At 39.7% G+C, this 21,130-nt stretch overlaps 1 protein-coding gene across 2 annotated transcripts in view; it reads left to right on the forward strand.

The window, feature by feature from the left end:
* Positions 1 to 21,130, forward strand: part of LOC121945586 (RNA-binding motif, single-stranded-interacting protein 3-like) — a 142,320-nt gene that overhangs the window by 46,588 nt on the left and 74,602 nt on the right. For both annotated transcript variants that reach the window (XM_088084033.1, XM_042489832.2), the window contains exons 3-4: positions 9,062 to 9,120; positions 18,474 to 18,565. In XM_088084033.1, the coding sequence (XP_087940159.1) occupies positions 9,062 to 9,120; positions 18,474 to 18,565 (151 nt within the window). The remainder of the gene's footprint in view (positions 1 to 9,061; positions 9,121 to 18,473; positions 18,566 to 21,130) is intronic.

Consider the following 21,130-nt stretch of genomic DNA (forward strand, 5'->3'; position numbering starts at 1 on the left):
GAAGGACAGTCCCTCGACGCTTACACACGCACACACATACACAAACAACTCAATGTCATCCTCATCCTTATTGTTACCAAGCGTGGCTTTTTTGTGTGCCAGCCCGCCCACCAGCACCATCCTCTCCCTTCCCATTCTGTCATCCTCCTCATTTCCTCTCTCCATCCTTCTCTCTCTCTCTGCCCCCCTCCCTCTCTCCCTCTCTTCCTCTCCCTCTGTCTCCGTGCCAGTTCTCAGAGTGTCAGTGAAAAGTGCTGTTGTCAGCTGACATTTCCAATCACTCCCCCGGTCGCCCAAACTATGGACACACTTTTAACGTCTGGGGACAGAGCAGAACGTGAGCGGAATCTAAAGCTGAGCACAAGGGCAATTTCTCTCTCGCTTGCTTTCACTCACACTTGTTGTGTCTCTCTCTCAACCTTACCACTGATTCACTCCTCCTATCTATCTATATATCTGTCTGTCTATCTATCTATCTATCTATCTATCTATCTATCTATTTATCTATCTATCTGTCTGTCTGTCTTTACTTCATGATAGAGGGGGTGTATGAGGACAGTCAAGATTTAACTCAAAGCCACTCACAGGAGAAATCACTGAGGACGAATATAAAACATCGAATGACTTCACAATCTCTTGTTAATACTCAGCAGCTGAGTTAGAAAAACCCAAATCTTGCTCTAAAACCTGCAGATTGGCTCATGTAAATTTGACAAGCGTCACACGAATGTCCCTGATGTTTTTGGTAGCAGCTGATTGATGCGAAAACTGAACCCTAGAAATTCTGCCCTCTTTTGAAATGTTTTATCCAGTATTTCAAACATAGATTCCATCCATCTAATTATCTGACTGTTTTGTAAGCAAAAGTAGAATACATTTAGGTAACACTGCGCAAACTTTTTGTTTGAATAGTTGTTGGTCAGTGTCAATTTTGAATATAAATACCTTGTGGTTTGAAACACTGGTGCAAAGCCAGCACTTGCCAGTGGGCAAATGGCAAAATGGCAAATTATATATTCCTTGTAAACAGAGTGGCACTGTGCTATTCTCAAACAGTGGGTCTTATTATTCAAGCTGAGTCTGATCAGAAGATTGTTGATAAAACTGCAGTGTCACTGTGTATTCTTGGAAACAGTAGTTGACAAAACAGTTACACCTAAAGGTGAATTGTTGTGGAACTTCAGATCATAACATTATCTTCAGCCAATGGAGTTTGCCCAGTTGTCACATAAAAATAAATAAATGTCTATATTTCTAAGCTCTTTAAAATAAATCAAAACAAACAAGAAGATTTCAGTCAGTTCATCTTGCATCAGTCCTTTTCATTGCAGTAAAATGTCTCAAGTGGACTGAAAAAGTGATGAATCTTTAAAATTCTAGTAGGCTACCAAAAGTTTAATTTGTATTTGCATGTAAATAATTTATGTAACAAGAGTAAAATATATTTGGTGTCCATGTATTGATATTGCCATGCAAAATATTGTGATTCTATGCTATCATTTTTTCTCCAGCTCTGGTATTTTTTAAGGGGGAGGGAAGACATATGATTTTTTTCCCAAATATTTTAAGTATTTTTTATGAATTGAATTAAAAAGCCCTATATGCCTTATGTTATTAGGTCACCCCAGTAAGCATGATACAAGTAATTTATCACACTTAGCCGGTGAACCAAAACTAACTGGAGAGTGAGGCACATGTCAATCAAATAGTCTGCACATGCCGACATAGTCCTGAGAAGAACTCTAATCTGCCACATTGAGTGAAAGCATCCTTGTCGGTGTACCTAAAGTGTGCATGGCCAATAAATAATAGTGGCTGATGTCATACATGTCAAATGGCATCACTGATCTTCTCTACAGCTCTAACTTTGTCAGATCCTGCAAGCAACATACCCCACCAGATGCAAAAGCTGCAAATCAGCAGGGTAAATCTGCCAGTATGCGTGGGGTATGTTCATCAGAGGTGCTTGCGGGATGGTCATATAATTTCAGAAACTCGCTCCTCCGACATTCTCTGTGTCATAACAGCGTCTGACAATTTCGGTAACTTTCTGAAACTGATGATACAACATTCACACCCACTTCAAGCAAAGATGAGAGAGTAAGGAGGCTTTGAACTTCTCTCTTTAGCTCTCTTTTTTCATCCCTTACACATCTATTTCTGTCACTTTTTGGGTTTATAACCGAGTCCAACACTATGAGTGCCTTCCAGGAGAGTCTGAAAGCATGCTCCATTTTCCTCATTTGAACTATTATCAAATATCGCTCCTCTCTATAATGACTGGCTTTTCACCCTGCCTGTAAGTGTGGCCGTTTGGAACAGCTATAAACACTTTTGCCTTCTGACATTGTCAACGACTTGTACAAACTAGTTCTTTCTCTAGCATAACCCGACCCTTTGCGTCAACAGTCATGTTCTTTCACCAATGCTTTGATGTCTTCACGTGTAATTTCAGTGTAATTATACTGATAAAAAGAAGCCTATATTTAGGAGTCTTTATGGAGAAGGTATTGAGCTCTCCAAAGAGTTATGGCCAGCGATGTAGAGGAGATTAAAGTCATCTAAACTCAATTTACCCTCCACTGTATATGAAATAGAGTAACTCCCCTCTTTTTAGTCTGACATATCTTTTACTGCAAAAGTTCACGTTCTACCTCACAGTATTATCGGATGAAGGGAAAATATTGATAAGAAAAAAACATCAGCTAATGTTTTTTTTTTTTTTTTAAAGAAATAGACTGTTTTTTTTTGTTAAAACTTGTGAATAGCTTCCCCACGTTATTGCACTGTAATGCCAACTCCTGTATGTACCCCTGACCAGAGTGCCTTGCAGCTGCTGATTTTGACCTCATTGAAAGCCCTTTTGGCAGATAAACTTAATGTTTCAGTGACATCCAGCTAACTTTTGAATATACAGCACCTTGCCTTTTCATCATAGAAACACACTAAGACTTCATTCCTTTATACTGCCTGAACAGGTCAAACTAGATATGGGGAATGAGTTGGAAGACTTCTGAAGCACTGCACTCGCTCAGTCCCTCCCTCTGTGTTTGTCTGAGTCTAACTGGCAGAGAGTGGGGAAAAATGAGGGAAGTGCAAAAGACAAGACAGCTGCATTGGATCCCCAATTAGGGGGATACCACACACAGAGACCAACCTGCTTGTACACTCATGCATGCACGCCCATATACACACACACTCAGACACAAACCAGTCTTAGTAAAAACACACACAGCTTACAAACACTCAGATCGTGCACATATACATAATGTATATATACACTCACAAACATCCTGGAGAGATGTAGCAATGATGCGTGTGTTTTTGTTTGTGTGTGCGTGTGTGGGTGCGGGTGCGGGTGGCAGCCCTGGCTCAGTAGACATCAAACGGCGAGCATCCATAGGCTGACGGTGCTCCACAAGGAAATGAAAACACAGATCTGACGCTGTAGGGGCCCTCTGAGGACTGTCATTAACACTTCACACACATGCAGCCAGGGTGCACACAGATTGTGTCAAGCCTGCCAAAACTGGGTGCTCTGAGTTTTGCATTGACATTCCTCCTTAAATCTCGACAGTTTGGAAAATACTGTCAATTTCAGCGGTCTTACTGTTCTTTGTGTATTGCACTTCTTGGGGGGGGGATCAAAAGTTTGCTTTTGGCAGAGATTCTGAGGAGTTTCCGTGTATTGAGGAAGACATAGTTGGTCCTAAAAGGTCTTCTCTACTGTTCTGTAGGGCTTTGTAGCATTTCTATGAAGCCAAAGAAAGCAGAGTAAGGCTAGCCAGCTACTCCTGACGAGTACTTTGTGATATGAAAACAAGTTTGCCTTTTTACAAATATAGATACCAAGCAGGGTTAGGAGTTATCTAAGGGAAAAAAAGCTATGAATTTGAAGAATTTTACATAATAGCCTAAAAACAAACAACACAGGAAAAGTGTAAAAATCAAATGATGACATTTTCTGTTGAACTCTTGTTCTTGAGGTAAAAGCTCTGTTGTTCACACAGGGAAACAGGTTTGGGTGTAAAAGTGGTATCATCTGGATGGGAATGACTATAGCCCCTTTTATGATGCCTGTTCAAGGTGGGAATATCACACCATTATGCCGCCTCATTGCACTGTTATGCCACCCCGCTGTCTCGGCACCAAACCGGCGTCTGTGTGAAAAGGACAGCCAGCAGGACAGGACTATGGGTGGGACGGGTATGACATTTTGAGAACGTCTTTTGTCAGCACATTCTCACCCCAACTCATCACATGTCGCAGTTGTGTCAGTGGACCTCCATGTGTATCTATAACCTTTTAGGTATCTGTCTGCGTCTGCTGTTTACGCTTCAGGATGCTGCTACCATGATGTTAAAAAATGCACATGGTGAGATGATGCAGCGCGTGGTTATGTATAGATAACAGGAGCACATGGCAACCAATGCTGGACTGTCAGCACATGCTGGGTACAGGTGGATAGGTTTAGATTTAAAAAACATCACATTTAGACTGGAAGCGAACACCAAAATTCTGCATGAAAGTCGTTTGTTTTTGGAACCCATACACCATACTTCCTTGTCCACTTACTTTTCCACCCTATAGGCACCATTATGCTCTCTACACACTCCTTATGCAACAGATTCCGTCGCAAGTGACACCATCCCTGCGTGTATCATGTGGAGACATCAGGTGCTGTCAGCCGGCGTAAAATAACAACGCGACCGATTCTGTCCGGCTGTGTTCTCACCTGACACTGTCCAGTGCTGTTTCATGTGCACATATGCCAAAAGAACTGACAATGCATCGCTATTGTGCGAGTTTGGAATAAAAACGGACTGGTTATGTTTGCGACCCAACGCCGGGACATTGAAAAAGCAGCTTTTAACAGTTCAAAAAAGAACAACAGCGGCTCTAAATTGTGCAAATTGGGAGAAATATTGGGTCAGGGAGCTCCTTGACCTCTGAGCAAAAGACGAGATCACCCACCGTATAACAGGGACAGTAACTGATTATTGTTGCCGTCTTATGCCATTATTATTGTTTAGATAGCACTGACGACGCATATGTTCTATGTCACACTAAAGGCCAACACTGTTGTTTTAAATGCCTGGCCTGTCACGTCGCTTTTGCTTCCCCAGTGCATACAGGCTATCTAAAATCACACACTGGAGCGGCATGATGTTGCCGGTTCTGTGTCAAAATGTAAAGGCACAATGGAAGGGATATATAGTCATAGCAGCTCTATAGTGTGATCTCTGAGTAAAAGGGGCTAATGGCAAATATTTTCAACTTGGGGAAGAATGGGAAGACATAAAATATGAGTCAACTGAGCAGACTAGAAATAACCTTTCATCTCATGTGATCCTGTTTATAAAATGACACCAAATATGCCTCTTTATATTTAGAAATCAGGGATGAGAAAAGTTTGGTTACAGAACTACAGATCCAGCTGTGGTTTTGATCACTTTGTCAAACATGTTGGAAAATTGCTCCTCTGTTACTTCTCTCTTCACCCCTATTATGGACTCTGTAGTCACGATTTGCATCCAATGGAAAAAAATGACACACTCAGAACGGATTCACTCACTGTTTCTTTGGCACAACAGCGAGTAAGGAAGTGCTAACCCTAACCATCTGGCTCCTTGTAATCCTTTGTTGTTATTTTGTAAGTATTTGGATAGTTTTTATGAGTTTCTCGTGTGTCATAGCCATTGGGTCAAGTGCAGGTCGATGTTACTTCAACTCGCTCCAGCTTCTGCTGGAATCAGTGAAATGGCTCCAGTTGGGACGTAGACAGGACAGGACATTCTGCACTTTTCCTCTCCTTTCATTCCCTTAATTCATCATCTGATCTATTATCATTGCATTCTTCCATTTCTTCACCACAATAGCAGATCGCTGTAGCTGTCGGATAAAATGGAATTTTACTACTAAATGAAAGCCAAAAGGAGAGTACCATTTTTTGATGGCGCAGTCAGTGTTGCTGTAATTTGACATTTCCCAAAGGCCATGGTGTCATCCTTCTCTCCTCTCCTCTTCTTGTTTTGCTTTTCAGTCTGGCTAAGTTGTGTATCTAGAGAACGGACAGGTGGATTTATACTCATACGTCACAGGCATTGATCTGCGGATAACACGCACACAAACACAACCACGCAGGAAATATACGCTGTATTTGTTTTCCACTTTGTGACAACTGTGAACATATTTTTTCAAGATTCATAATGTGTCAGGCCAGGTGCCTCTCTCTTTGTCTTTCTCACTGTCTTTCTTTTACATGCGCGCACACACACACACACAAACAAACAGTCTGGAAATGTTTCACTTTTCTGCCGGGAAAAATAACCTGCCAAAACACCGATGGTGCATGAGATCTTTGTCATGCATTCATACTCACTCAACAGGCATATTCACTCATGCGCTGTAGATGTTTACACACACACACACACACACACACACACATGCACACACACACACACACACACACACAAAAACACAGACACTAAGTTTGAATCACACTGAGTCTGAAGTCAAGAAAGAGCTGGGTAATGCCAGATGGTGTGTGTAATGTGTGTGATTACCGCTTTGGTGTTTTTGATCTGCGATGTTGCCTCGCGCGTGCGTCTGCATGTGTGTTTGTCTTTGCGTATGTGTGTGGGCGATTAGTCCTGCCTTGTTTTTTTCAGAGTGTTTTCTACGTCTGCAACAGTTGGATTTCTACCCAAAACCGCGGGCCAAAGACCTTGTTTACCACCAGACATGACTTTGTAAAAAAAAAAAACAAAAAGAAAGACACAAAGGGACAAACATTAAATTTGGTGGATTTGTAAATAGCCTAAAAATATCTTAAACTGCAGGAAGATGTATGAAAATTGAGCATTGTCTGAGAAAGTGCTGCTTTTCTTTCTACCAATTTCAAGATCATAAGCTGCGTAGCTGTCATGTTATGTGTGATAGCAGGCTTTTAAAGCCTTTTTTCTGTCTTTATTTCTAAAGTCTCCTGTCCCAATAGAGTTTGATGTGAAGCTGTCAGGCGAGCGAGTCTCTGTTCTCGTCTTCTTACTGACAGAAGCAGTTGGCTGACAGAGACTCTCCTGATGGTGACAACTAAATGATCTCTTCTTTATTAAACACCTCTTACTATCTCCCTATCGCTCCCTGACTACTTCACTTCCTCCTCGCCTTCAGTGTCTCTTTTTATCTTTTGACTGACTGCTCTCCCTCTCCTCATCTATTTCTCATTCCTCCGAGTCTCTCCCTCTCTCTCCCCCTCCCTTCGCTTTATTCACCCTCTCGGCTCGTAACCTCCTACACTGTCTCCTCTCCTGATTTCTCTATCCTCTCTGTCTCCCTCTTTTCTCAAAAAGGGAAGAGGGAATATGCTTCCCTCCCTCACCTGTGGCCATCAGCCAGTCAGCTCGCCAGTCAGCCAGCTTGTCGGTCTGTCAATCTGTTTGATAGTCACTCAGCCAGCCAGTCAGTCATTGTGCAGCAGTGTTAAAACATTAATTAAAAAGTGTCATCCACAGAGCTAGGCAGTGATCCAGGCTGATCTCAGCGATCCAAGCTCTCTGTCTCAGTCTTTTTCTCCCTCCCCCCTCCTCACTGTCTCCTTTTTTTCCCTCTCTCCTCGTACCTTCTCTGCCTCTTTCTCAGTTTTCTGTTTTCTCGCTCCTCTCCTTCCAGGAGGACTGAAAGACCAGGCTGATAAGAAACATTATTAACTTCTCTCTGAGAACAGAGAGCTGGAGAATAGAAGTGGGATGAAGGGGGAAATAAGGGACGGAGACAAAGAGAGAGGCAGAGGTGTCAAATGTAAGAAAGAGAGTAAGGTAGCGAAATGGACATACATTCAAAGTTGGCAGAGGGAACAGATAGAGAGAGGTATGGAGGCTGTCTGTCTTTCTTATAGCCCCTCCAAGCAGGACTGGGTGCCATACAGATGTCTAGTTATTATCATCATTTATGAGACAGTGCTGTCTGTGTTCTGACGCCTGCGGGTAAGATTTGGAACCGATAATGGCAGAACGGACAGATAGAAGAATAGATAGAAAATTTAACTGTGATAAGGTGGAGTCTCCTGGGCATAACCTGAGAAACTGTGTTATGGTCAGACTTTTACAGAATACAGAATTTTATTTTAATGTATCATATTGGAGTCAAACTTTGTGGAAATATCTGTAAAATTACACCTAAAAATATTGTCTTAGAGAGAATAAACATTTCTTAAGTCGAGGCGAGACTTTTGCAATATTGATTCCCTTTTCACCTTCAAATCCTGTTTGAAAACACATCTTTTTAGGCATGCATAATGGTCTGATCTGTTGGTCACACACACATTGAAATCTGCGCTGATAATGCAGTTTTTAATAATGACTTTGTCTATTTGATTCACTTATTATTGTATATTACTGCTTTGTTTGACTTAATGGTCTATGGATACACTGTTGTTTGTTTTTAACAGTGTCTTGTAAGGTGTCCTTGAAAGGTCCCTTAAATAAATGAAATACATTATTATTATTTAGACACAACTTTGTTACACTCAGGCATAATGGTGTTTTGGGCCTAATGCTAAAGCTAGCATGGTAACAAGCTCACTCTGACAAGGCAAATGACTGATGTTTAGCAAGTATCATGTTGACCATATTCCCCATCTCTATTTAGCATTCAATGTTTACTAATTGGCACTAAACACTTAACAAAGCAGAGGCTGATGGGAATGTCAGTAGTTTTGCCAAAATTTTGACGCGAACTGCCGATCCATAAATCCTTAAAGGCACTGAATTCATTAATATAAAAATAAGGCCTTAACGGGTAATAAAATTTCTTAAATCTGGGGGGGTCACAAAAGTTATTAAGATTTACCTTCTGGGGATCCTGAACGTCTCTATATTTTATGGTGATCAAGTTGTTGAAATATTTCTTAACCAAAGTGGTGGATCGACAGACTCACAGACCTACATTACCACGTTGCAGCCATGCAGCATGCAAAAGACTCAAAGATATTGCTCCAGCTGTTAAAAATAGCAAAACTCATTTAATGTCTAATCAGAATTTTTCATTGTTATTTTTACAGATATGGGAAGATTGTGTCAACAAAGGCCATCCTAGACAAGAACACCAATCAATGCAAAGGTGAGTGGGAATCCATCGCATCCAGTCGAGTTATTTGTAGCCCTCCAAAGTCACCATACACTTCACAAACTCACATTCCGATATGAGATTTGCATCTGGAAAACATCAGTTGAGAATTTATAAAACTTGGCAGCGTACAGGAAGACCAATCAGTGGACTGTGAGGAGTGGTTTTGTTGTTATATATCCCTTCCTCTCGTACTTCTCTGCATCCCCAATTAATCAGTCCAAAGGTTTTTATAATGGGCTCAAATTTCTGTCATCAGACGGTGTGACGTCAAATTAAAACAAATTACTTCAACTTGTGCTGCATGTACTGTTGTGCAAAGTCCATATGTTTGCCTCAGAATTGTGTATCTAGCTGTGTGGTAATAGCATGGGTTTACACACTATATACAACACAACAGTATTGACTGCTAAAATGACCATGTCATCCTTTAATCGACCTACATGATGCACAGCTAGAGTACCTTTATTTTGTTTAACTTGTCTATGATGACAATTTCAGGATTGTGCCCTAATGATACTCCGAGTTAAGCAGCTTTTGAAAGCAAGATGTTGGCATTGTTGTCATTGGCCAAATCCAAACGGAGAACACCATACAATAGCTACAATGTGTTTCAAATACTCTCTGTGGTGAATGAGGCTCACTCAAGTGTCTCCTGATGAGGGTGCTGCTTGATTGTTGGAGTGGTTGGAACAAAGCACTAATCAATATGATTGTAGTCGTCTGCTTTTGAAGAGGCACACAAGAGCATGTGTTCAGCATGATTGCCGCTCATCTGCCAGGTCTGTACTCAAAGGTATACTGACATGGTTTGGGACAACAGCACAAATGCCCTGTAATCAGCGCATCAGCCTCAATAGTATGAGTGAAGGAAAAGCCCGTCTGATTGATAGCGATGGCAGCGGTGTTGATGCAAATTCAAAGACTTCATCTGTTGTGATTACTCAGGATAAAATATTTTGAGCAAATGATTTCCGTCGTGCCCGTCTCGACATTATAACAGGAACACCAAACTTCATTGAATCTTCTCTGAAAACTCTTTTACTTTAGTTATTATCTTGGATCTTTTTAAATACCTAGTTATATAAATCTTAAAAACTTCATAATTCCAGTACCTGCATTGGCATCACATAATCAAATATTGCTTTGAGCTCTCAAAGCATATTGAAATGCCTGTCCTGACATCATTACAGTGCAGCCGAAGGGAAGGCAGAAGATTCTATAAACCCACTGATAATTATCAGTTATTCTTCCATTTTCTCAACTCATTAAATTTTTTCATTGCTGTTACTTGAAATGGAGTTTAAAAACCTGATTTTATACAGTCTCGGTGCTCCAGCTCATGATTATTATGTTTGCCAATTATGGCTTCATGCTTCTTTTAGTATGACTTATAAATGGAAAATACTTTCTTTTTTTTAATTTAAGATCACATTTCATGTTAAAAAAAGCCATTTACATGAAGTGCTTACAAATTAACAAAAACTAACCCTAATCTGATTTAAAATGGTGATGTTTTATATGTTTTTATGGTAATTAATCCCATAGAAAAATGAACGCTTATTGCCTGTAAAGTCAAAGCTTAATATAACAGCTTCCTTTGTGTCATCAAGCTCCTTTGTGTCCAAAAACTGTTAAAACACATAGTGAGCCATACCATTGCACCTACTCAGACCACCAGCAGACTTCAAATGGAAACCAGAACACTGACAATAATAAACTCTTGTCCCATCACCCACAGATTCTGGATGCATAATCTGTTTGTAGAGATTTCAGAATGTATGACTGCATGGACATACTCACTGAAAAAGATGTGAACACATACATATATGCCAACACCCAATGTAGTATAAACAGAACTTTGTGTGCATCTGCCGTCTATGTTAACTATGAGAACTTTAGATTTCTCTCCAAAATCAGGTAAAAAGTTGAATAAATAAAATATGAAGCCCATTTTAATAATGCAAGTAAAAATACATGACTGAAGGTGCGCCACTTCGTAGTTAGCAAGTCATTAGATATTTTGCAACATCAGTTAATGACTTCAGACTGTTTACAGCATGGTTTAATTACATTCTGTCACATTTTATGGGCTGATGTGGTGAACTAAGAATCACAACAGAATGAAAGTTTGAATTTGTAGCCGGAAGATCCACCTGTGATAGCATGCAGCTGCGACATGAGCTGTTTTGTGTGTGTGCACATGAAATATGTTAAATAAAAGTGGGTCAAATACAGATTAGCTAAAGATATGCAAGGACAAAAGGTAAAAGAGTCTGAATGGTGTCCGTGCCCCTGGGTGATGTGCCCTTTTTAAAGACAATAGTGGCTTCAATGTGTTGGGGAGTAACAAATGGGATTGTTTTTAATAACAAATGTGTGAAAATCAGATTAAAAAATCAAAATGAGTTACTTACATATGTTTGCAGCTCAAAGTGGTAGTGCTATCTTTTTATTATTTACTTATTTTTTTCCAGACACAACTGTTACATAAAATCCTGGCGACACCCATTTAAAAAAAAAAAAGATTTCTTGTGAAAGCAATGAGCCTGTGTGTTCGTGAGTGACTAAAAACAGTGTTTGCACGTGAGCAGTAATGGGTATTATTGGCACTGGATCTGGCGCTATATACCCCAGACAAAGGCTTTCTGAATTCTAAACATTAGAGCGACTGTTTCAAAGCACAAGCATATACATGCAGCTTTAAATTTATGCTTATTTTTTAACGAACAGAATACTGCAGCTGTAGCGGAATAGGTGATTTCTACAGGCTGTGGCCCTCATCAGCAATTTCACTGCTTGTGATATAGACTTCATACATCTCTCAGTCAGTTGTTAACTCACAATGGAGGAGTTTCATTATCAGGCGGCCATTAGAATGCCTTACAACTGGATAAGTGTTGGTTTGATTGCAGAGGCATTCAGCGGGGACAAGATAAGTGCTTAGCGTGACTAAGAGAGTACAAATTGGCACAGAGAGTTCTCTTGGAAAGGGAGGGATGGATGGGAGGAGGCACAGGGAGGCGGAGGGAGGGGGTAAAAAATAACCTGGGGCTGACAGAAAAGGAAGGGGACCCCTTGAAACTGATGATTTAGCAGACAGCCTCTTCTTTTCAGGAAGATTCAGCAGAGGGGAATCAGAGATAGGTAGAGAGTGTGAGAGACAGGGAGACAGGTAAATAAATAAAGTCTTCTTCCTTTGCAGTCTGTGGGGATGGTGTTCAGTCAGTTAGTACAACACTGTCGACATGTGACAGCTTTGTGATCCAAATTTCTGGGGTCGTTTTCACTTCATCTTGATGATTATTCCAAAATTTGATGATTCCCGGGCGTTTAAAATCCCCTCAAGCCATATTCAGTGGACGCAACAGTGCACCGTCTTCAAGGCATCCTTGCTTTTTTGTTCCTGAAAAGTTGATGTTTTTCTCTGCAAAAATATGTAAATATATTAATATATGATGCATAGATACATTAAAATGTTAGCCCTAAAAAGAAACATTATCCTGAGAATTACCATTAAATGCACTCTCATTTCAGTGAACAAAGAAAGCAGATCTTTTGCTTTGTTCTCTGAAAATAATATAAAGATTTTCTTTGTGAAATCCTTGGCTTTGTAGTGGGCTCAATGTTAAATACACTGACAGTTTTCTAGTTAGCAGCGTGGGAGCTCTGGGGGAGGGAGAGGGCACAGAGCACAGGATGGAGGAAGGAAGGGAGAGGAAACCACTTTAGATTGTAAAGGATTTCCATTTCCCAAAGACAAGCACCCTCCCTCTCACTGTCTCCATGTCTCCTGCCTTTTCTCCACCTCCCTCCCTCCTGATTTTCATCTTATTCTTACTCTCCCTCTCTGCCTGCCACTCTCTCCCCTCCAACTCACTGCCTCCCCCCATTCCTCCTCTCTCGCCTTTTCCCTCTGTACTTGGTTAGCCCATTCTAATGGCCCAGGGCCAGGAACTCTGGGAGCTCAGGAGATTAGATGGGAACAGTGTGTGTGTGCTCATGTTTATCTGTGCTTCCATCTGTGTCTATGAGTGCATATGAGTGTGTATTCACTTGGGAGTGCGCTTTGTAATATATATATATATTTTTTTTGTATTTTTTCCATTCATGAGCAGAATGTTTGTCAAGCCTGACACAGCAAGATGAATTTCCATCTCTGTGTCATCATAAGGCCACAGATGGGAGGGACAGGGCACAAATGAGAAGGATTATATAATCCAAAGATATTATTTTTCATTCTCTGGAAATATCCTCATCATCGTGCATAGAAGAGCTATCACTTACATGAGATGAGAATTTTTCACCAAACTAAAGATGGTAGCTTTTAGTGTACAGGTGATATGAAAGTTTACAAATCATATTTAGGGCAGACGTGGTGATTTGGGAAGCTGTCCATCAGCTTGAAATGCAGGCATCTGCTCACAGACTCAATGAGCTTCCACTCAGCTGAAGTGTCCTTGAGCAAGACAATGAATCCCAATCAGCTCCTGGGGTGTGTTTAGTCACTGATACTTGACCTTTGACCTCCCTGGGGGAAGAGGCTAATACTTTTTCAGAAAACACTGAATGCTTCATGAATGATGAATACAGTCAAAGGATATGGAACCTTTCATGGCTGATGTTCTATCACACTGAACTTGTCAATGAAATGAGCACATGGAGAAAAATAATGTGTGTATCATTCATGTCTTTGGAATAGTGGATAGTGCCTGTAAGAACTAACTAATATGTGCAGGGCAAAGCTAGATTACATGCCAGCATCTTCAACAACTCAAAATTATTTCTATAAGAAATCATGTACAAGGCTACTGAGACATGGACCCATTTTTCTGGTACAGTTATATTGAGGACTCATTTGATATGAGTTACACAGTTGATCAGTAAATCCACAGAGCAGCCCTATGAAGTGACTCTTGGTTACATTGCAGATTTACTGTCTTACAGTCTTAAGCCTCTAGTTTGAAGGCCGTAAACTTCCACAATTGGCCGATAACACCTAAGTGCCCTGTTTTTACTCTACACAATATCTGATTAGCACCATAAGTTTCTCACATTGATTATAAATATCACACTGATCACATTCAGCAAAATAAACTACATTAAAACATGTAAATATGCTAATATATGAATCTGCCAATCCCTATAGTATTATTCTGATACCATGTGAGAAAAATACTATCTCGCTGCACTGGATAAATCAAACCAGACAGACATATTTACAGTAAATAATACAGTGAAAAGGTATAAATACAGTACTTAGTGACAGGACAACATAATTTGTTCTCAATATTTCAAAATATTCTAGTTATGATGTAAATGACATTAAGTTATCTCAAAATCATCACTTCCATCGACTACCATAGCACAGGGCTTAAAATCTTTTAATGTTACCATACTTGTTAAAAGCATATTTTAGCCTCTAACACACAAACTGAGCCAACAGTCTACAAGTTGTATTTATCCAATATAGCTTCTTAATTCAATCTCTGTAAAATCCTAAATTTCTACATCCTTGATGGATTAAAATAACTGAAAATTGGCTATTGCATTTGTTATGCAGACCTTCTATGTCATGGACGCCCCTGCTGCCCTCATAACACAGAAATTTAATAATCCATAATGAATTTCATGCTTAATTGTTACAGAGGAGGAAATAAAATTGGTTAAATAAACTGCTTAACAAATGAACTACTTCAAGTGAGACAATTAGAAAGTGTCACAGTGAATGATGTGAAATAATATTTTAAAGGAGCAGTTAAAAAATATATATTTATATTTTTCCTCTTACCTGTAGTACTATTTATAAATCTAGATTGCTTTGCTTTGCTTTAAAAACTGCAGTGTCTCTTCCCAGAAATCATGACCCGGTTACTCAAGATAATACACAGACATTGTTGTGATCAGTTTTGTTTCGGAAGTAGTTTCTCTCTACAGATCTACACCAGCTAACTGTATCAGTGCTATGTGAGCTAGCAGTAGATGCATGCTTCTCACTGCTTGTTGATACAGTGTAGTTCGGTAGATAGAAACTAGTTCCTGCATGAAACTGTCTGTGGACTATCTTGAGTAACTGGGTCATTGTTTCTGGAAAGAGACATTACTGTTGAGGTTTATTTGATCTGTATAACACCAAAATCTTAGACTGATAAATAGCACTAAAGGTAAGAGGAAAAATATGTGTTTTTGATTTTAGAGTGAAGTTTCCCTTTAAGATCTGGTTAAGATTTGTGACGTTAGTTACTGTTTTTGGCTTCTACACAGAAAACTCATACAGCTTATTATTTTTAAGTAGCCACATTTTTTTTCTTTCAAAATGTACTCCACTGATATGGCAGTGCGCTCTTATTGCATCGAAGGATTCACAATGGGCCGTTAAAAAAGGTACAGAACTAGAGATGTCATCTTCGTTTTTCACATATACTTCTTTCTTGTCAAAACCTGCTGCCTACATTACCCACAATTCATCTCCAACACCAGCAATTCAGTGGGAGATTTGGGTGTGCTATAAGGAGCGGGTAATGGTGACTTGACCTGCTTGCCAAAAGCAAAGATAAGAAGCATGCAGCAGAAGTCTGGTATCTCACTTTTTTTCTGACTCCACACCCCAATTTTTTTTTCAATTTTAAACTTATAGTCTTCAGCCTCAAGCGACGTTGGAGTGGCATCACTTGAGGCAGTTTATCTGATTTTGATGAGCTCCCTCTGGAACCACGAAAGGCTTCATATGGTTTTTTAAAAGATATTTATTAGTATTTCTCAAGACCTGTAAATAGACTTTGATTTGTAAAATCTGCAGATTCACTTTTAAAACAGCAGGTTTGTAAAGACAGTAACTTAATTTCGACAGCCACACGCCTAGCCAATAATGGCAAACTTCTGCCATCGAACAACAGGATCTGTTTTGGACTAGTAGTGATTGAATTATCCATTGTGAACTGCGTTTCGGGTTTTATTTTCCCACTAATTACATGGACAGTCAATGGTTAAACAAACAGCCATTAGTTCAAGTGTGAGATATGAGAAATGGAACTTTTCAAAATGTTCTGGAGTCAAATAAAAGCATCTTGCCAGGCTACTAATGAATGCTGTATGTTTGTGCACTCTCAATTAGTTCATCTGTTTTGGTGTGCCCCTAATTAGATGAATATAGATTAAAAAAGACTGAATGCTTGTGTATCTCTGCATACTGTGCATGTGTATATCCATGCTTGTCTGGATCTGTGTTTGCCCCAGTCGTTAATGTGTGCACATCATATGAGTATGTTTGTGTTTGTGCTATCTTATTTTGGCTAAATTATGGGTTTCTCATTAGCAACAGTATAAATATTTGTGTGTGCAGTACATATCTTGCTGTGAAAGCAGCTTGCTGCCTTTGAACAATAAAAAATCATCTGCTTATCAGCAAAACAGAGCGTGGCTCCAAATCCTGGAAAAAACAGACAGACAAGAACAGATGTTAGAAATGAGGAGAGAGCGTGTGTATGGGCGTGTGAGATCGAGAGAACGTGTATTCCCTCATTCTTAACATGTTTACATTTAGGATTGTAATGAGTGAGGCTTTTGAAATGTGGATCATTTAATTGTGTTAACATGCAGCCCACTCAAAACTACAGCTGGAAATTCAAAGCTGCTGTGCTTTCTGAACATTTCTCTTTCTAGCTTAATGCATGCGTGTCAATATGTCTTTTTTATTAGTCTTTTATATAAACACACTTTCAAAGCCATCCTTGTGTTAACAGTCTCTGGTTTTGTTCACCTACACCGCACACACTTGCACGCAAGCTGCCATGCAGACAGGCTGTGTCTCTTTTACTCCTTTCTGTCTATTTGACATCTCATTCCAGCCCCTCCCATGTGACCTAGTAAAACAGGGCGTATTTCTGAATTTAGAGATTGATATGTGTGTGTTCAGACCTTTTGTCCTTCAGTGCTTCCTGCAGGGCCCGACCTAGATCCCCAGAGCGTCAGCAACTTGACAGATACTTTGTGCACACACAGACACACAGAATGACGCAGGCCATATCGCAATAAAATCGACTAATACTCATTCTCTTCGCGTCTCTCTTTCTTTAAACAAGACTCTGAATCACTTTAATGGCTGCATTAAATGTAGAGAATTTTTCTTGATGCCACTTGTATTGGCCACTACTACAGGAACCCTGTATGTGCTGACACATTAAGTGCAGAGCAGGGACAAAACAAGCTCACATGCAATGCAGTAGGATGTTAAATGTCAGACAATAGGAAGCTGGTAGAATTTACATTTAAAACTAAAGAATTTTTTAAACCTTTAGTCAGTATACATTACAGCATTTGCACCAACTGGTGGGTCGCAAGTCCATTTTGAATAGACTGAAAGTGACTTGCAAATGTGTCAGTTTTGTGAAAAATACACTTTATTTTTAAGCAAAGAGAATTTCTGGCTTTTATTTTGAAATGACATCTGTCTTTACTCTTGCAATATGTTTCTTTTTTTTTGTTCTAAGCCAACTCTGTGTTTATATTTTGTTAAATAAAATTTGTGGTAATTTATGTAATGTGTGGACCTTGAACTAATGACTAAGGAGAAATCTGAGTCCCTGGGCTGGACCAGTTAGGAACCACTACACTAGAGCTTCTAACAATTTATTAAGTACTTGCCAACTATTAAATTAATTGCAAATTAAATAATTGAGTAATTGGTTTGAGTAATTTTTAAAGAAAAAAACAAGTCAAAATTTTCTGATTCCAGCCTTTAAAATGCAAATATTTTCTGGTTCTTAACTGAGTGTATTTTGAGGACGTCATCTTGGGCTTTGGGAAACACCGTTTGACAGTTTTCACCATCTCCTTTCATTTTATAGACCAACAACAATCATACCAATAATTGATAAAATATTCAGCTGATAAATCTGCAAAGAGAAAATAATCAGCCCTACCATAGACATGGTTTAGTGTTTGTACATTGACAGGCGATGAATGGTGAGCAGCCGTGCAATAGAAGACACTAGAGTCATTACATAACACCGACATGATTTCATTAAAAAGAGCTATAGTACGCAAAAACTTGGGTAGACATTAGAAGATTCTTTGGCTCATAAACAAGAGAGCAAGAGTTACTGTTATGACACCAATTCTGTTGATGTTCTGTGCTAAAACACATTTAATGGGGAGAACTAGCAGTTTTCATTAAATACGTGACCTGACTTGATTTTAACACATTTACAGGATCTGTGCAGCATTGGAAAAGAAACAGACACTGGCAGGGATATTCAGGACAACATTAACTGATATTCTTTATCTTTAATCCATTTTTTCTCTCACCTTGCTCATCATCATCTTTCTTTTCTTCTGTGTATGTACAGGCTATGGCTTTGTGGACTTTGACAGCCCTGCAGCAGCCCAGAAGGCTGTGGCCTCACTCAAAGCCAGCGGAGTCCAGGCACAGATGGCGAAGGTAAGCTTCCCTCCCACCCCTCACTCTCTGGTCTGCTTTACTTGTTGTTACTGAGGTGCTTGACTTTTCTTGTTGTGCCATTCTCAACGTAGACTCAGGGCATTTTTAATATGGGGATCTATTGGGATTATCTCGCTCTTTGAGCCTGCCTCAAGTGGCCATTGGAGGAATTGCGGTTTTTGGCACTTTCATTTTCAGGCTCGGAGGTTGCAACATGGTTTTCTTTCATCATTTCTTCTTTCTTTCTTTTGTATTTGCTCTTAATTTTCCTCTCAAATGTTAATAATCATTTGTGTTTGTAGTTTTAGGTGTGTGTGTGTGTGTGTGTGTGTGTGTGTGTGTAACTGGTAGTTGTATGCAACCATGCTGTGCCAAAACATGCAGGGCTAACCAGCACCATCACATTATCCTTCAATGTGAGTGAGAAAGACACTGAATACCCTGCCTTGCTTTCAGATTCATTAAAGCTGTATCGCTGCATACTTCCTTTTATAAATGAGAGAGGAGTGCAATTAAAATGGGCCCGTCTTCAGGCACCAGGAGCATCCCATTGAATTAAACAGCAGCAAGCCTCTGAGCCACCTTTGGCTTGCTCTTCTATTAAACCTCTTTTCATTAGACTTCCATCTCTTATTTTGTTCCTAACGGCTTGAGGGGGCATTTGGAAGAGCAGTGTTGATGTGTTTAGCTGTTATTAAAGAGAGAGGAACCCTCGACTCCTTGGAGATTGAGTTTTCCGGAGGGATGGAATGGAGGGCAAGGAGTCAATTCCAAATGAAATTACACAGACTTCTTACTGTTTCATGAACTAATTATGCTGCAAAGCTGCTGATGTCCGGGCTAACTTTCCTGAATCAGGGTGCAACGAGGAAGTCTCAGAAACACGGCTGTTGGATTTCCAGCTCAAGCCTCGAACATTTTGTAAAATGAGCAGCTTAATTGGGGTTTGACAAAGTCTTGGTTTTAACGCATTCAGTAGCAATTAGACTGACTGAGGTGAAAACTTATGCTGTGCTATTTCCCACATCATTCTCAGAGTATGCAGAGGTTTTGTGGGTTAGCTGGGACAGAAACTTTTGTTCTTAGCTTTAATCTGCAAGATGGTTAAAAGCTTTTCCACCAAAAAGAGCAGTGAGGTGGCAGTAGATGGAGAGAGAGAAAAAAGATGATTAGCTTTTGTGAAAGAGAGATGAGACATTTAAGAAAGGTGCATATTGATCGTTTAAGGGAGAGGGGGGTTTGGAGATAGTGCTGTGCTGATTTGACATTACATATCACTACTAAGCCTGTGGTGGGCTGAAAGAAAGAAAGTATGTGAATGTCCTCATGTTATCTAATCTATGCAGATTCATTCAGCCAAGTGTGTCATGTGTTCAACTGTCCAAAATATATTTTGTATATGTTAGTAAGTTAAACCAGACTGGATAATTATATTGTAATAATTTTATTGATAGTACCTGGCGTGGCATAATATTTCCTGTTCCTGGCTAAAGGAGATGCTTTCGATACATTTTTTACCTCTACCTCTATTAAGTGCTAAATATCACATAGCTCTGCCTACAGCTTAATTCCAGTGCCTTATAAAATTGAATTGAGTTGCCAGGAAGCACACAAACCTATCAAATGTCCACTAGTGACAAAAACAACAAAACACAAATAAATGGCCTTGTACTATAAAACTGTTGTTAGATCTTTATTAGCCTTGACCATGCAGTTTTGGCTGGTATTGTTTGTGTGTGTGTGTGTGTGTGTGTGTGTGTGTGTGTGTGTGTGTGTGTGTGTGTGTGTGTGTGTGTGTGTGTGTGTGTGTTTAAGATCAAAATGAAGCAGCTTGAGTCCATTGCAAGATGGTCTGTAGTTCAGTTTTGGATTTGACTGAATATAACTTGAGTAAACATTACTTGGGGTGGCTGTGGCTCAGAACCGGTTGTCCACCAACTGGAAGATTGGCAGTTTGATCCCTGGCTCCTCCAGTCTTCATGTCAAAGTATCCATGGGAGAGATATTGAACCCCGCTGGCTGTTTCATTGGTATGTGATTGTGTATAAATGGTTACCTGAATAGCAGGTTACACCTCTCTGCCACCAGTGTGAGAATGGATAAATGTGAGATGTAGTGTAAAAGTGCTTTGAATGGTTGGAAGACTAGAAAGACACTATACAAGTGCAAGTCAATGTACCATCCATTTACCACTTACAAGCTGCCTTTTTGCCTTTATCTTTTGTCCAAAGGAAAAAAGAACAGGTGCTCATCTGATGGAATATGGTTGAGGTTTTTGCAGGAGAGTCCTTCATCTTATTGACAAAATAATAAATATATTTATGCAGTCAAGGACAGCAGGGAGATCAGAAAAAAACATATTTTTTCAATGCTCTCAAGTAAATCTCAGTGGATGTCTGTACTGGAGGAAATAATAGATAAAATAATAAAAAATAATTAGTTCTCACATCCTTAATCTAGAAGTTATAACTGAATCAAAGCTCTATCAGGTGGAAATGGTGGACATGGAGCTCAGTAGATTTCCATAATCGCTCCACTTTTCTACAGTCACACTTGAAAAGTGAA

Source organism: Plectropomus leopardus, chromosome 11 (genome assembly GCF_026936395.1).
Source record: "Plectropomus leopardus strain MGB_pleo_1.0 chromosome 11, ASM2693639v1, whole genome shotgun sequence".
Classification (NCBI taxonomy): domain Eukaryota; kingdom Metazoa; phylum Chordata; class Actinopteri; order Perciformes; family Serranidae; genus Plectropomus; species Plectropomus leopardus.